General features: G+C 40.2%; 1 protein-coding gene across 7 annotated transcripts in view; it reads left to right on the top strand.

Moving 5' to 3' along the window:
* Window positions 1-17,333, top strand: part of PLXNB2 (plexin B2) — a 262,309-nt gene that overhangs the window by 186,428 nt on the left and 58,548 nt on the right. For all 7 annotated transcript variants that reach the window (XM_052790853.1, XM_052790851.1, XM_052790855.1 and 4 more), the window contains 8 exons: window positions 2,308-2,408; window positions 4,611-4,737; window positions 6,450-6,600; window positions 8,921-9,035; window positions 9,785-9,887; window positions 10,360-10,461; window positions 15,949-16,041; window positions 17,212-17,293. In XM_052790853.1, the coding sequence (XP_052646813.1) occupies window positions 2,308-2,408; window positions 4,611-4,737; window positions 6,450-6,600; window positions 8,921-9,035; window positions 9,785-9,887; window positions 10,360-10,461; window positions 15,949-16,041; window positions 17,212-17,293 (874 nt within the window). The remainder of the gene's footprint in view (window positions 1-2,307; window positions 2,409-4,610; window positions 4,738-6,449; window positions 6,601-8,920; window positions 9,036-9,784; window positions 9,888-10,359; window positions 10,462-15,948; window positions 16,042-17,211; window positions 17,294-17,333) is intronic.

Here is a 17,333-nt window from a genome sequence, read left to right on the forward strand (position 1 = left end):
CTTTTACAAAACCTGTTCAGCTTAAATATGAATAACTAAAGTTGGGAGCTCTATAATGGCATTACATTACTGTCATCTCCAGGAGTTAATTACAATGAGCAGTCCCACCCACTTTTAGAAGCAGATAGGCAGGAGGAGAATGGAGGCCTTTGGAGCTAGGAGAAACAAAGTGACATAAGCAAGGGGAGAAGAATAAATGCTGAAATGTGCACTTCTGGGTTAAGCATGGCTGGGAGTTGTGGGAATAGACACATCAGAACCCTACCCTGGGAGTTAAAATGGTTTAAAGTTATTATAAATAAGGTAAACAATAAAGGGCAGGCTAGCTGCGCCGATAGGCACACTTATTGCTAAGCTACCTGGCAGATGCTGCATGCCTCAGCATTTGGAAATGAATTGCTTGGGCTCTATAAGCACTTGAGCAAAGTGAAAGTGATGATGTGGTGAATGATAACTTGAAGCAGATAACTTAAAAAGAAATCAGATCGAGAGAAATACAAGGAAGAATGATACAGAGGCTAAGAGCCATAGTGAGAAATAAGCTCCTGCTTTCCTGTTTCACTTCTCCTCCCCCTTCTCCTCCCAGCTTCTGCTGCTGTGTCTATAGCAGTGGGTGGTTTGGAGCAAATGCTTTCAAAAGTCAGCCCCCTCCTCCCCGCTCTGCTCCCAGAGCTTGGGTAGAGAGCAGGAGAAACCCCTTGCAGCTTCTTAGGGGACTTGGAAAGGAGCATACCACCCCTGCCGTGCTCACTCTGGTTGATTACAAGTGAATATCACTGGTAGGATCCCAAATTCCTAATGGTACATACCACACTGGGAGGAAAGCAGAAGCCTGTGGCAGTCACTTACCACGATCACTAGCTTGTTTGCTTGTTTAGTTTTTACCACTCTCTTTGATTATGAGTGCCAGTTAGAAAATCTCTAAAATTAGTTTCTCTGCATTTTGAAGTTGGCTGTAAATGGAGCTGCTATTTTTTTTTTTTTAATCCATTAAGTTTACATAAAACTTGCAGAGATGGCAATCTCTAGGGCTTGTTTCTGCCTGCCAGAATTATGAAATAAATACTTTGTCATAAAAAAGCCATTCACTGGATATTAAATTACTCATGGGTACCAGTTAGTGAAACAGAGTGCCAGTAACTCAGCTCCAGTTAGATAAGAATCTGAGGAAGAAGGGAATGCTGAAAAGGTAAACCTCTGTATTAATAAATGCAAGAAAACTACCCAATATTGACATTTTCCTTAAATGAGTCAGACTGAACTCTCCAAATGTGAAAGAAAAGGTCAAACTCAGACTTTCAAAATAGCTTTGTAATTGCCTGTTGTATTAAATGAGAGGATAAGGTAGAAAAAAGAAAGCTTACATCTCAGAGTTACTGTTGCTAGACTTTTTGCGCTCTTTAAAAGTAAAACATAGTCATCGACAGGAAGACATATGTCTTGTTCTCCTCTTGCATCATTTCAACAGCATAACTAAAAGGGATGGTCGTGTGCGGGCTCCTTTTTCTGTGCACCAAAGAAAGACAAAGTTATTTATTCTCAGCACCAAAGGAAATCAAAACCAGAAGCCGTATATTTACTGGGGGACTGAGACATGAGAACTGATGATGCTCTTTTCCCTGCTGCTTCCTGTCATAATTATTTCCATTTTCTTTCATGAGTGTATTGCGTGGTGGAGGGTTATGCATGGAGAATTGTAGTAACCCGAAGCGCCCTGGCTCTCTCACGCTTGCAGACTTTCTGAAATGCCTTCTGGCTGAAAGTGCCATTGATGTTTGCATTTCCAAATTATTTTATCTCTGTGCTAGTGATATGGAAAGGAGGATATTCTGTTTAAAAAATGATCTAGCCAGTACCAAGTTAGCCTTTTGAAAGTATCCGTCCTGCAGTAGCTGTTTCTTGAATTCAGAGCATTGTTGATGCAGTTTCTGTCCTGCGGTGGCTGCTATAATGCAGATTTCTAGAAGTAACATAACTGGAGGAACTGAAAAGCTCAATATTTGTAAGACTTGCTCATGATTCTCGATTATAACAATGTCCTACGTTACTTTGAAGAGAGATTAGAGAATATTGGAGTGAAAAAAAGCAGGAAAAGTGTGTGAATTTGGACTTTGTTAAGGGGGAAATAACCAGACTCTGGTTTTGTATGTATTTTCTTAAAATCAAGCTGACCTCTGACATAATAATACAGAGTCAAGTCTTCTGCTGCCACAGGCAACAGCACTGTACAACCCTGTCCACAAACATTTCCATCTCCTTGTGCCTTCTTCAGATTCGTTACAGTTTGCCTTACTTTCGGTTCTCCAGGTGCATCGGTTGCCTGTGCAGGACTGCCACAAATATTCGGACTGTGAGAAGTGTACCCAAGCAAGGGATCCGTACTGCGGCTGGTGCGTGAGAGAGGGCAGGTGAGTGCTGCTGGTGTTTTCTTGGGTGCAGGCAGTGGAATAGCTCAAATTTTGACATGTGCTGTGGGTTACTGTTCAGCGTAGTGATCCCAGCTCTTTATACTCAGCCTTACACTTCTGATAGTGATTTAATTTTATCACACAGACATTGATATCAATCTTCTGTGCTCACAAATAAGTCCCCGTTGACTTCTGCAGATTTGATTAGTTTGGGAAAATATATACTTTTCTGCTGGTACTGCTGGAACATCAGGATACATCTTCTAACGGCATTTCTTATCACTCTCTGAACTGTACAGTCAAATGTTTTCCCAGAAATTAAAAGGGTACTCCCTATTTAAAATTCAGAAAATATAGCCTATATTTTAAGTAGAGCAGGAAAGTGTCAAAAAGAACATAAAAGAAAAAACTATTCATGTCTGAAATAAAGTATATAGCTTAAATGCTGTTTTTATATAAATGTCATCTATCAAGACGTGTAGCTACACTGAACCCTCACCTAACTGTAGGAGAGCAGAAAGTGGCATTTGGCTGACTATCTGCAGAGGTTAACTGAATTAATATTCAAACACATGTAAACTAGGACAGCACTGAACAGCTCTGGAATGTCTCTTCTTTGCACTCTGCATTGATTGGAGCTGCAAGTGGAAAGAGCGGTCCTGCAGCTCTCTTTTTGACTACTAAGTTAATTAACCCCTTGGCATGAGCGGTTGGGAATTTGTGATTCTAAGTGCTTGCTGTTGGAACAAAGGGGCTATTTAATTATAGTATGCAGATGAATTTCAGGCTTCTAGCTTCCTGTCTGAAAATGTGAACTATCACATTAAGTTACCTATCAGCCTGATGTGTAGCATAATATGGAGCACTGCAGAGAAACTTATGCAGTGCATGCAGGTTTATGTTATATACTGTAACTCTTCCAGCCTGGGTTTAGGTTGCTGTGGATGAAACCTGGGGATTTGGAATATACACCTGAAACTCCTCCTGGTCTGCTGGGAGCTGAAGGCCATGTCATACATCATACAAAAGGCAATTTGCCCTAGATTTCCCTTTACGTTTCTGATATGACCACTGACCTCCATATCTCAAAACATTAATGGTCTCTGAGAACAGGCAAACATGAATTTTTATATTTGCTAGTATTTATTTCCAATGGGGAGAAAAAAGTGTCAAATTTCTAATATTTTTCTCATCTGCAGCAAGTTCTGTCTCATGATCACACAGAGCACTTAATAGTGTGTTTAGGGATATGTTATATGAATGTAGACTCTGTATGTAAATGATATATTTAAGGGTAGGGTTGACAGAACTGTGCAGCTACTGCACTGTGTTAAAGCCCCTGACAAATTAATAGTCTTCTGCTACAGCAGCCAGAGATCCTACAGCATTTTCTCCTGAACCTTGCACAGAATGGAAAGAATACGCATGAGACTGTCGCCGCACACACACTTCAACAAGCTTTTGTGGCCATATATGCAGCTTCTGCACTGCAGCATCTCTTCTTTCTGTCCTTCCTGTACTTGAGTTGGGAAAATCTCCCAGTATTTTTGGTGAGGGTGCACACCTGCTGTTGTCTTCCCATAATGGTAATGGTGCCCTGGCAGAGAGAGGTCTTAAACAGTGGCAGGAATTAATGAAAACATTCACTATGAAAGTAACATTCCTAGTGCTATGGTTTCACAGGGGCTCTCCACAAGCCTGTGTGCCCCCAGCCATACTTCTGTATTGCATTTTACTCTCATGAGTAGGGTGTCCTATTACCGGCAACACAGAGGTGTCTGCCATTTGACCTGCAGAAAAAACAGGCTGTGCCCACTCATTCAGGACTTTGCTATATATTACAATGAAGATTAATCAGCCTAGTTTCAGATGATCAGGCAATGGCTCCATTGCATGATGGCTCCTGTGCTAAATATTACTGCCTCTGCATTGATTTAGGTTTTCTAATCCAAGGTGGTGTCCAAAATAGTACAGGCATGTTTCCCCACTTGCTTTTGACATCTCAAACCATCAGTACTTATTCCACCACTTACTCTATTAAAAATTCTCTAATAGCAACCTGAATAGCCAATATTAAAGCAAATTCCCAGTCATCTTTTGTTGTAATTTCATGCTCTAATCCTGAAATTGTTGCATAGTTCAGAGAAAGCAGAGTCCAGCTATAATATTGCTTTACTTTGGTTTTTGTTCCTGTTTTGTCAGGTGTACAAAGAAGGCAGACTGTGGAACAGCTGATAAGGAGAACCACTGGCTGTGGAGTCCAAGTGGCACGTGCATGACTATCATTAGTGCAGACCCTCTAAATATGAGCTGCAGAGCCCCTGCTAAGGTATGACAAGAAAATGACTACCAGGAAGATGAGTATCTGCATTTCTTTATGTACAGTGGAGACTAGGAATTAGGATAGTGTTTTGGGTATCTCAGTCTCTGGCATTTCTTACAGTGCTCTTTCTTGCCTGCTGTTTTTGCAGGTTGCAGTTCATATTTTCCTCTAAGAAATGCTCTTTTTGACCTCTGTAAACCAAAACGATGCACTAGTATGGCTGATAAAGCACTTACACTTAGTGAATATTATGAAAGTGTTGCACAGTGTTGTATAACCCATAAAAAGTGATTGATAGGGGAGATTTCTTGCTGCCCTTTCAGCTTACTTGAGCATAAACTTAAGTAAGCAGTGAAGCCATAAGCTGTTGCTTTAAAATCAGTAGTGGATTTGCCTACACAGCGAAGTCTGTCTGGGTACATGGAGAAGGTAATTCAGCATGCAAAACGACTCTGGCAACAAAACTGAGTGTTGAAAGTGTGACCAGGCTGTCATAGCTTGCTCTAACTCCAAATGGAGCATGCCGGTGCAGACTGAGGTCTTCCTGGGGGTGCTCCACAAGTAAAATCAGTAAAATGGATTTTAATCCCTCTTAATCGGAAAGAAAGAGACTTTCATTCAAGTCACATTAATTCCATTCCTAAATGATGTAAACAGCATTGTGTTAAGGCCATTTCTATGTTGAATAAAGATGTTAGTAGAGCGTAACTAGTCCACTTAAAATCAATGCATTTTCTTAGTTCAGATCTTGTCAACTTGTGTTGACAAGTCTCCGGTGTCTCATATCAGCATCTGAGGCCAAAATACCCAAAACCCAAAGACAAACCCAACTTCAAATGAGCGTTTACATGCTGCCTGTAACATCGCTAATGCCACTGTCTCCTCATGATTCCTTTACTCACCAAAAAATGTTGCAGCTCATAACATAGTGGACCAGTTTCAGTGAGAAAGGGATGATTGTCATTTCTACTGGCAATACAAAATGGAAAAAGTAAAACTGTATAATTAACACACCTGAAGCATTAAATCAAGGACGGCATCCAAAATTTCATTTCAATTTTTTCCTCTTTCCTTGCTAATTTTTCCCATATTATTTTGCTTTTAGTTTCTCACATGCACTCTATATTGAAAATTTCCTCGAGGAGATTAAGATCTCACCGTCACTCAGAAGTCTTTTTTCAGCAGTAATGATAGATCTCAGTGGGTTTCTTGCATGTACATTGAGTCTTGAGGAAGCCACTTTTTCTGTTCAGCCCTTTCAAACTCCAGCTTTTTCAGCCCATCCAGCCTTGGTTTCATTATTCACTATTAACACCTAAGGTTAATGTAATTTTAATTAAGTGTGTCAGGATTTAAGTGTTAACCACTCTGTTTACTGTTGCTAAACTGGATGCTGAGGACAAGAATAAAAGGCTTTGGATGTGTCTGTACAGACATTTTTGTTCTGATCTAATGCGTTGACAGGACAAGGTGTGTTTGTACCAGTCTAGTTCATCATAGACTCAGCCGGGAAAAATTGGTAGAGATGTAAGAAGAAAAGATTAGCAGGTGGGAAGAAATAAAAATTGAAAAGGACAACCATCTTCTGTGATACTAGCCAAAATATCACTGCTGGCCAAAAAAAAAAAAAGAGCAGTTGAAATTCTCTGGCCATAAATCTTACTGGGTCTTGGCTCATTTCTTTCAAATATTTTACACTTTTTAAATTTTGTTTCCAGGTGGAACTGACTGTAAGTCCATTGCCAACTTTGACTGAGAGTGACCAGGTTTTGTGTACATTTGGTGAAACAACCCATTCCGCTCAATTAAAAGAAGGGGTTATTATCTGTGATCCCCCTGATATAATTCCTCCAACACCAAAAGGTCAAGGTAAAGAAATATTGATACCTTCCATGTATAATAACAGGAAAAAATATAGCCTGCTGCTGCTTCTAATGTGATGCTCTTATATGAGCTGCATACAAGTTTTTTTATCTCTTCCAGTCCCCTTTCCCCAAATAGTCTATTGCTGAACTTTGTCCATTCAAACATTTAAAAAAAAAAGTTTGCTCAAACTTTTTCCATTGCTATATTTACAAGCTGTAGCATTCCCAGTATTTCTACCAGGAACCTGAAACAGGAGCTTGGCAGAGGTGTAGACATGGAGCCACAGAGGTGCTATTCTGTGTCCCAAACAAAAAAACCCCAGCTACTCTGATCTTGCCCTAATCACTCTGAGTTGTGGGGCCAGAAGAGCCACATATGCACTTCAGATGGGAAGTTTTTCATCTCTGATGCCTTAATTTTGCTCTAGTCAGCTGTAGTTCAGTGGCTTGTTTTCAGGTCCATGTTACAAGGCTGTCCTTTCTCTCATAAAGCCTTCTGCCTCTTCTACTGTGTGCCCTCCAGCTTCTGCAATAGTAAGTCCAGTGGAAAGATATGTGATCATATAATTAAAGGCTGTATCATTGTTCTGAACCACTGATTATGTGCTTATGGTCTGTTGCCAACTGTAATTCTTGTGCTATTTCCTAGATAGTGCTTTATTCATGCTTTAAGTTCATACATTTTGATGCATAAACACATGGAATAAAACTGGTTACACAGCACTGTTTATTATGTATCCAGTTTAAAAAAAAAAAAAAAAAAAGAAAAAAAAAAAACCAAAAACCAAAAAAACCAGGTGCTTTTGCACCTTGCAGAGGTACCCTGGAGGATAACCCTTTTATATGTATCACAACAGCCATGAACTGTCAGAGAGGTACTTGGAAGCACTTTTTAAGATTCTCTTAAGGCTGAAACAGGTCAAAATCCAGTTTTAGTTGCAGGAAGAGTAATGATGTTAAAATCTCACTCTTAAGTTTTAAACTAGCTGGGGTGTGTCACAGTATCAGATTATGCTAAGTGTTAAAGCAGCACTCCATTATTTAGGGCCAATTCACATTCCCTAAATATTTTGTAAAGCAGGACATAAAGTTAATAAACATGACATCTTGATGTCTTCCAGCATAAAATCTAAGACTAGAAGCCTATCAGGGATGCCATTATAGTAACCAAGTCACCTAGAAATAATACGCCTCTCTGAATTGGTTGCACAGGGATCCATCTGAAATGATGTTCAAAAGTAATATAAAGATGCTCAGAAGCTTGGCAATGAGTTCAGCAGAAGGCAGACGGTTATGAGCACAGGCAGTGATTCCTGGCAGCATGTGACAAAAAGTCCTGAGCCATCCACTTACTGTTAAGAAACCCTATTGAGTTTGGAAAAGTCTAGGTTACTTTAGTTGTGGTTGGTTTCAAAGGGAATAGGACATTTCTAGAGAGGAAGGATGCTTTTTCACAGTCCCGTTGTTAGGAAATCCCCTGGCATTCCTACCAGTCTGAAATATTCAGGGGGACCCAGTGAAGGCAAAGGTGACTTCCAGCCAAAGAGCTGATGGTCTTCCAAGAACCTGTTCAAGGAAAGCAGAGTTTGAAATTGCTCAATAGCTTGTGAAATAGCTTGTCACAAGGGCTTAATCATTTCTGCAAAAGGTATTTCAAACAGCTTCGCTGAGGAATGCACCAGTTTCTGAAGATAAATTTTCCACTCTTAATTCAGTAATAATCCAGACAAGAAGTACATTTGTGGAGAAATCGTGTACGGCAAACTGAAGATCACAAGTGCCTGTGGTAACTTAGCGTTGCAGGCACTGTTGGGCATTAACCACAAAGATCACTTGCTTTAATTCACATGACAATGACAGTTTTAATCCACAAATGAAAGAAGTAATTTTACATGCAGACATATTCATATTTAAGAAAAATGTTTTATTTAAAATGATTGTTCTCCTGCCAGTTTTCATCTGTGTTCAATTATCTCCTTATTCAGTTTTCCTTGTTCTCCTAGACTCTAAAATTCTAGCATGATGATAGCACCACCAAGAAACACTTCCATAAAACAAAGTTATTCTGTAATTTTGTTTCTTCCCTTTATCCCATCTCTGCTTTTCTTCTGACAACCACATGCTGAAAATTTTGTAAAGCTTAAAAAGACAAAACAGAGCTTTAGCTCTAAAGTATAACAGGTCATGAGATCCAGAATGTCAACAGTATAGTTAAATATTTGCTTATGTCCTGTAAAATAATAGAATTATTATCATTGTATCATTCAGCTCAAGAGCTAAAGAATTCAACAACCACTTAGATAATTTTTTTTCTTTTGTGATAGATCACGTTTCAGTTCCACTTCAGTTAACCTTTGGACAGAACAAGATATTTTTTGCGTCACATACTTACCCTTTTTATGACTGTGAAGAAGCAATGAATCTTTTTGAAAATCAGCCGTAAGTGTTTCAGCTTCTTAACTTAGGTGTTTAGATCCTGTAGCGTGGTGTTTCAGGTGACTGGCAGCTGGGTTACTCAATCATTTCATAATTAAGCCTTTTGCACTCTCAAAATTTGCCAGTGTCCAAATCCTTTTTCTTACATTTTAATGGAGTTTAAAAATGGTTGAAGGGCACCAGGTGAACTGGTAACATAAAACACATGGAATAGGAATATTCATGGCATGTATAATTAAAGGCCAGTTCTTTGGGTTGCCATTTCTGTAGCTGCTAAAGTATCTGCAGGTGAGCTCTGTGGACTCCTGCTTACCTACTTGTTCCCTCAAATGATAGATTGGTGCTTTGGGTTGCAGTGCATTCAAATAGGACAGTCAAATCTGACTCTGCCCCCATCATCTGCCCTGCTCGAGATGTTGCTGCCCCAGGGCAGGCGCAGCCAACCCAAACCCCACTTTGTTCATCCTTATGTATGAGGGTTGATCATGGTCATTTCCAGTCCTCTCAGACTTGATCTCAAAGTTTCTGCTAGATGCTGTGGTTTTCTGATCCTTGCTCAAATATTTAAGGGAGAAAATGGCTTTTGGGAGTTCTTGAACTGTTCTTACTATGAAGTTTTCAGCTTAATAGAGTAAGGGCACTATAACAGATAGATCTACCCTCCATGAATAAAGATGGAATCTCATTTACTTTTTTTGTCAATGGGGGAAAAAGCCTGACAGTTTGTCATGACTATCATGTTATATTTGTAGATGCTATTCCTGTGCAAGCAATAGATGGAATTGCCAGTGGGACTGGAAGAGACATATCTGTGAAGAGTCCTCTTCAACACAGGATGTGATTAAACAAAATATGGTAATGTTTAAAAATAAGATTATTAGGTTTTTATTAGAACACTTCAATATTTTCTTTGCTTTTTCTCTCATATCAGTTGGTTGAATTAGGGATTTAAAAATGATTCTAAAGTTAACTCCAGAAGTGTAAGGTATTTTTTTTTAGTGACAGTGCGGGGGTGGGAATTTAAGGGTGTAATTGAGGAGGGGCAATGAGACTGAATAACTCCTGAAAGGATATTTTTGTTCCTTTTACTATTTTGCTTCAATGGGAGGAACAAGATTTCAAGGCTGGGAAAGATAATCACCCACAGCTTTGACATATGCTGCAGTCATTTTTAGCATGTCTAATTTGAAAGGGTGTAATCAAATCTGTCACTGTATTTTAAGCATGAAGTTCTTCAGAACAATCATTCCATTGTCCGAAGGCCACTGGAGCTTGTTGTGATAAGACTTTTTATTTGGAATAACATATAAAATGTTTCTCTCCCCAGGAAGAAGAATGCCCACAGTTTCTAAACCCTGACCCTCCAATAATACCTATGGAGTACCGAACAAGGGTGTATTTTGAGGGGAGACATCTAGCTTATTATCGGGTAAGCAGATTAATTCAAAGCTAGCTGTCATTTGAATTCCACTTACTTAAACTGCAGCCACACCCCTCAACTAAACCATTACTTTGTGTTCCTTGGAGATCCTGCTCATAACTGTTTTTAAAGAAGGAGAAGAGCTACACATTCAAGTTTGATATAATATAGGTTACTGTGGTAGAGTCATCACCAAGACAGAATCAGAGCTGGACAAAATATTTTAACTACTAGATGTGGAGGGTTTTTTTAAAGAATGTTAAGTTGGACCTACTGAAACACGTGACAATTATTTTTCATCTAATGAAATGAGAGGAGATTTAGGAATTGTGAATGTTTCGTATCTTTTTTTCTAATTAAATACTCGCTCTTTTTTTTGTTCTAGAATGACATCACTCTGTGTGCTTAATTCAGTTTTCACTTTTTGAACAAAAAAATGCACTCAAATTAAATGTTTCTTAGTTTGGATAAAACAATCTTTCGGGGGGGGGGGTTTGTGTGTGTGTGACCATCAAACCAGAAGATCAGGTATTTTCTCAGCTCTAGCAAAGGCTTGTCTTTGTTGGTACTTGCTTCCAGAAAGTAAATTACAAAGCTCCTAAGAAGACAGAGTTTAACCCCAAGCTTTTAATTGTTTTATAACCTAGACAATGCATAAAATGTTATTGTTAGTTTGGTAGAAATGAAGCTTAAAAACTGCTTCTTTAGGTGATAGCTCAAGTATTGTTCTTAGATTCTATTGTTTGTTTTTGTGTTGTCTTTGTGTAAATGTGAATTGATGATAGATACGCTGGAGATTGCATCGATTGCTTACCAGCCATCTATCAAGGGAAAGAAGGCTCATGTTTTTTCAGGTTTTTTTTCACTTGCCAAATTGAAGTACTGTATAGCTTACAAAGTCCTTCTATCACCTCTGCTATGCCTGCCAAGGGATGGAGAAGGGTAAACAGGTCTGGAGAGTAACAATGTAAGAAGGGTATTCAGAGAAGGGTAAAAAGCAACCCATAAGCACTACAACCATATGAAGACCATGCTGTCTAGCACTCCACTATACATATATCAAGACCATGCTATACAAACATATGTTCAAAAATAAACATTTTTGCTTGAAGGCCTTAAAATATATGTAAACAAAGAAAAGCAATTTGCTGGATTTAGTCTATTCTCCGAGATGCCAGGACTGGTCCCTGGTAGGATGTCTGGCTGTGTGCAAGATGTGGCACATAACACTTGTCTTAAAGGCCACAGCTCCCTTTGCTAAAAATGGAAAAGTATTCCAGAGAATTTACTCACATTTCTTTTGTTTAACATTGTGAAGAGCTGTTTTTCTGCACAAGAGGAAAATCTTTCCCTGCTCCCTTGATATAAGTGGAAGAGCCCATTCTCCCTCGAGAACAAATTCAGGGCAGATACATAATCTAGATGTGCTGAATTTGACTTCTAGAGGACCTTTTTCCTCCAAGGAGGAGAAACAGCAGCAGGAACCCAAAAACTCCTTCATCTAGTTTATCATTCTGTGAATAAGCACTTTAATCTTTCTGAACTACTAGTGGAGAAAAGGGAATGAAAAAGCTTCTGCCTTTTTTTTTTTCTGTGAGGTATCAATTACATTTAACAAAGGCACATCCTCTGGATTGAATGCTTTGTCATGGGTAGCAATGTTTAACAGTTTGCCTACAGCCCTAGTATGCATTTATTTAACTTGGAACTGGAAAGGCTTACATGGAATTCAGGTCTCTGTAAGAAATAACATGAATGCATAGGCCATAGGCTGGAAAGATGCTGGAGAGCAATGAGTGTCAAATGATGTCAGAATAATTTTTCTTAGGTGAGGGCCATGTGAGAATGTCATCTCTGTCATGGGAGCAGCTCCATATATCCTGGTACAGGGGTGCATTTTTAAGCCAAAATAGTAATGCCTTCAGTGCCAGGACTTGAATAGGCACACACAGTGACTCCAGCTGTATACACAGACCTCTAAGTATATGTGAAAACAGACAAATAACGCATGAAATAGTTAGTTCATTTGAGTCAGGGCATAACCTACACTCAGCCTTTGGTAAACATCTCATGGAGGGCAGGGTGCTCAGAAGAACCTGTGGATGAATATGTTGTAGGGGTTGGCTCGCAGCCCAAATGCAAAATAGCATGTGGCTTCTCATGTGGAATGATTTTGCCACAGGATATGCTGGGCATTACGGTGTGTTTGGAGCTAGCAGTCATGCAGCTATGAGCACATTTAAGGTCTTTATTGGTTAGGGTATTGGTATATATCCATTTTCCTCCTATTTTCCTTGCCTAAATTCTTGCTTAGAAAAAGCAAAAATGAATGTTCTGTCGTCGCTTTGAACTACTGGCTCTATTCTCTTTGTTTAATCTATGCTTTGCTTAAAAGGGTGATGCACAGCCTGCCTTATCATGGGTGCCTAAGTACAGTAGCCAACATTGTGCATATAAGCATCTCTGTTTCTAGGTGGAGATTAGCAGTGAAGGTTTGGGCTTACTGAGTGAGTAGGAGAGGTGAATGGCCTCTAAAACTGCTATCACAGAACTGAGCGGGGAGAATATGCTCACACGTTTTGTATACATCTCTTGTATGCACTTGTGAACACTTACAGTACAATGAATAAATCTCCTCATGAGGCCTTCCACTGGAGGGAAATAGACTAAAAGAGGAGAAGCTGTTGACTGTTTTTCTGCCTCTCCTTCCTCTGAAAGAGTTTCAGTAAGAAGCAGAAGTAAATCCAAGCTGTTGTCATTCTTTCGGGAATAGTCTCATCCAGGACAAGCAGTTGAGAGGAAAGTTTAGTACTGTTCAGTCATATTGCTTGCAACTTCTAGGAGGCATTCTCCAGCTGAGTCCTTGAAGGATTGGCACAGTAGAAGAGACAGATGTGCCAGCATCAAGATAACCTTATTAGCCCTCCAAAGATTTTCGTTAAAAGTAATTTCCCATTTGGATTTGTCTTTGTTATGTGTGTCTGATGTGTAACCCACTTCCTAGTGTTAGCTACATGTCTCTTCTTGCACCCAGACTGCTGAATGTGAGCTCTGTGACCTTCTGCTCAAGAGCCTGGTATAGCAACTCCTGATTTCAATTCACTCCAGGTAGCAGCTGTCACACACGCTGAAGCTCCCCTCCTCTCCCAGTGCCTTCTGTTAAGCATGTTGGAAAGCCTTACACAGCAGCAAGCATAATTTGAACACTTTTGAAAAATACATGATATTTTGAAATACGTGGAGTAGGGAAAGTGAGGCAGTGTTCCTCAGAAAAGAGATTTGTAAGGTGCTTTAAAACTTGGAGTATGTAGACATTCTCTGTAAAGTAGAATGGGCTGTAAAACTTGCTGTAAAACTTTCAGAAAAGGCTTTTCAGAGCTCAGTCAGTAGTTTATATTCTGTATGCAGCTTCTGAGAAGGAAGAAGTAAAAGGTCTGTTCCCCTCTATAGCATAAACCTCTCAGACACTAGAGTCAGGCCTTTTACCTGGTTAAAGCATGGGCTCCTCCTCAGTTCCAAACCTTGGTGGGCTCCTGTGTCCGCTGCCCAACCTGTCAGTGAAGGTCCAATATGAAAGGTTTCCACTGCACTAATTTGATAAACCTACTGGCCCATGAGTTACCAGTGATTCCAGCATTGAAGAAGTAGCTACAAATAAATAGGATAAGATCCTCATACGTGAGGCTTAGATGACAGCAGGAGACAACTTTCTAACCCTCAGAGCAGGAAAGAGGAATCAAGTAACCATTATTTTTTTGCCATGTACTCCAAGACTGAAGTGGTTCTGGACAAAAGCAGGGACTAGTTCTTTACATCCATAGAAGGCATCAAAGCAAAGTTCTCATGAAGTTCAACAAGGCCACTGGCAAGGTCCTGCACCTGGGTTGGGGCAATCCCCAATATCAATACAGTCTGGGGGATGAATGGATTGAGAGTAGCCCTGTGGAGAAGTACTTGGGGATACTGGTGCATGAAAAATTAGATATGAGCCAGCAATGTGTGCTTGCAGCCCGGAAAGCCAATGGTATCCTGGGCTGTGTAAAAAGAAGCGTGGCGAGCTGGTCGAGGGAGGTGATTCTGCCCCTCTACTCCGCTCTCATGAGACCCCACCTGCAGTACTGCATTCAGCTGTGGGGCCCCCAACATAAGGACATGGACCTGCTCAAGTGGGTCCAGAGGAGGGCCACGAAGATGATCAGGGGGCTGGAGCATCTCCCCCATGAGGACAGGCTGAGAGAGTTGTGGGTGTTTAGCCTGGAGAAGAGAAGGCTCCCAGGAGACCTTACAGCAGCCTTCCGGTACTTAAAGGGGGCCTACAGGAAAGATGGGGAGGGCCTCTTTAGCAGGGAGGGTAGTGATAGAATGAGAGGTAAGTTTTAAACTGAAAGAGGGTAGATTTAGATTAGATATTAGGAAGAAGTTCTTACTGTGAGGGTGGTGAGACACTGGAACAGGTTGCCTGGAGAAGTTGTAGATGCTCTCCCATCCTTGGAAGTGTTCAAGGTCAGGTTGGATGGGGCTTTGAGCAACCTGATCTAGTAGATGTCCCGGTCCGTGACAGGGGGGTTGGAACTAGATGATCTTTGAAGGTCCCTTCCAACCCAAGGCATTCTATGATTCTATAAAGGTGAAGGTGATCTTGTCACCCAGTGGGTTCTGCTTTCATAAGTCTTTACCAACAATACTGTCTGAAAATATCCTTGCTACTTATTTCTTTCTCTGGTTCTTCTGGCAAAGCTGTTTGCGCAGCTGTCCTGTGGTCCAGAGCAGGAGAATGACCAGCACAGAAACAGTGTCATGGGTTGATGTGTTTGGTTTTTAGCCAGCTCAGTTCCTCAATTGAATCACAGGCCAGCCAAGATGAGATTTTTGCCAGTGCAGCGCAGGTCAGTATGTGCTGCAGCCTAAAGGCAGGAATGAGTGGATTTAGGGCCTAGGGAGAAGAGAGGGGGAAGAAGGTGTGTAGGAGGCAGGAATACCCTTAAGCTGGTGCTGCCATCAAAGACTGTCCTGTGAAAACACAGCTGGAGTCGTGGTGAGGCAGGAGAAACAAAGCCAGCAAGATTGGAGAGATGTTCATTCCAGTTTCCCGTGCAATTCTTGCATTCCTGCTCTGCCCAGGATCCCTACAGAGAAAACCTTAAAGGGCGGAACTCGCACAGCTCTGCTAATAACAGATCTGATGTGTGAAGCCATCCAGTATTCACATCTCTTGGCTTTTTATTATTGCTCCCTAAAATGAGTGCTAGATATTTTCTTGTTTTATTTGTACTGCTTGGTGCTTCCACCTTTAACGAATGTTGGAGGAGTGCAGCAAAGTAGCAGATTGCACTGGCTCAATGTTTCACTAGCTTTGTTTTAGAAGATTACTTTAACTGGTTAGCCTTCTCCATTTGGTCTTATTACTTCAAGTGCTGAATAGGATATTGCCTGGTGATATTTTATTACACTTGGTGATGCTATATGAATTCTAAGCTGAACTTTTCTCTTCCATAGGATAAAAAATTTAAGGTTGGAAACAGCCAATTTGAATTTGAAGCTCCTGTTGATGAATCAGATGAAGGAAAATTTTCATTCATGAGTGAAGAGGTAAATGCAAAAATATGATTTGCCTACCAAACATATTCAGTTCTTATAGTCCTGTTCCAGTGTCCACATGTGTCCAGAAATATTCAGGTAAAACTGGTTTCCCTCAGAGAAGAAAGTCACGTCTGATGGAGACTCTCTTTGGCAGTAGCAGTCAAAGGCAGCAGCTTTGGCTCAGAGCTCCTGGGGTCTCCCCTCAATGCCCTTGATCTTTCTTCTTGATTTCTCTATCTATGCAATCCATGGATTCATTGAACTGTCCCTGGAGGAATTTGGGACCATTGCTCTCTTATTCTTCACTTTTTATGCAATCTGATGAAATCATTGAGGATAAAAGATGAGAATTTGAGAGCTCTCCCTCTCCCCACTCCAGTTCATTTTCCTTCCCATTTTACATCTATAAAAATGGGAATGGTAACAGTATGTTGTTGTTTGGCTACTTACTAGCTATGCTTCCTTCACTCTGGTTTATTTTACAGGGAAGGAAATAATATTAAAAAAAATAACCTATTTACCAGGGTCAAAGTTGGACTCAAATGTTATACTGACTTTAACCTTTATGTCTTATAAGCTTACTAACAGAGTAGTTTTGAGAACTAATTAGCATTTATGCCACATTTGAGCCTAGCACAAAGCATTTGCGTTGTATTTTTCTTTGCTCTTTTTCCTTCCCGCCAGTTGTTATTGCTGCTGTCTTTCAATATGCTCATGTCTTGGAGCATGTGAACCTTGTGCTTTGGCTATAATGAGGGGGTTGTACTGCAAAAGATGCAAGAGATTTCCCCTCCATGCGGTGCGAGTCTGCCGTGTCCACAGAAGTAATGGGGCCAGATGGTGTGGGAAGGGAGAACTCAGCAGGGTCAGCAGTTATACTTACTGACTATGAACAGTACCTTTGCTACTTGGATACTTATAACCAAATGTAAATTAAATCAATGAAAAGTGAATATTCAGATATTGTTGTCCTTTGGTACTTAAAAATTCTGATTGTGAAGGATTAGGTACATTAAAACATTTTTCTATAAATTTATTTGGCCAAAATGAAAGAAAGAGCATAAGGTTTGGGATAGTTTCTAAAACCTTCACAGCTCTGATTATTGAGAATCATAGAAAATGCATGAAATTAACCTTGCCAAATGAAGGTATAAATATCTATTGTGTCATCTTTTCCAGTTCTCCTATAGTGCAAATGAGACCCTACGACTTCACTTATCCATAAGAACAGATGAGGTCAAGATTGACAGCAAACTGACGGGTAAGTATGAAATATGGGATTAAAGGGAGGTTAATTACAG

Source organism: Harpia harpyja, chromosome 6, assembly GCF_026419915.1.
Source record: "Harpia harpyja isolate bHarHar1 chromosome 6, bHarHar1 primary haplotype, whole genome shotgun sequence".
Lineage (NCBI taxonomy): Eukaryota > Metazoa > Chordata > Aves > Accipitriformes > Accipitridae > Harpia > Harpia harpyja.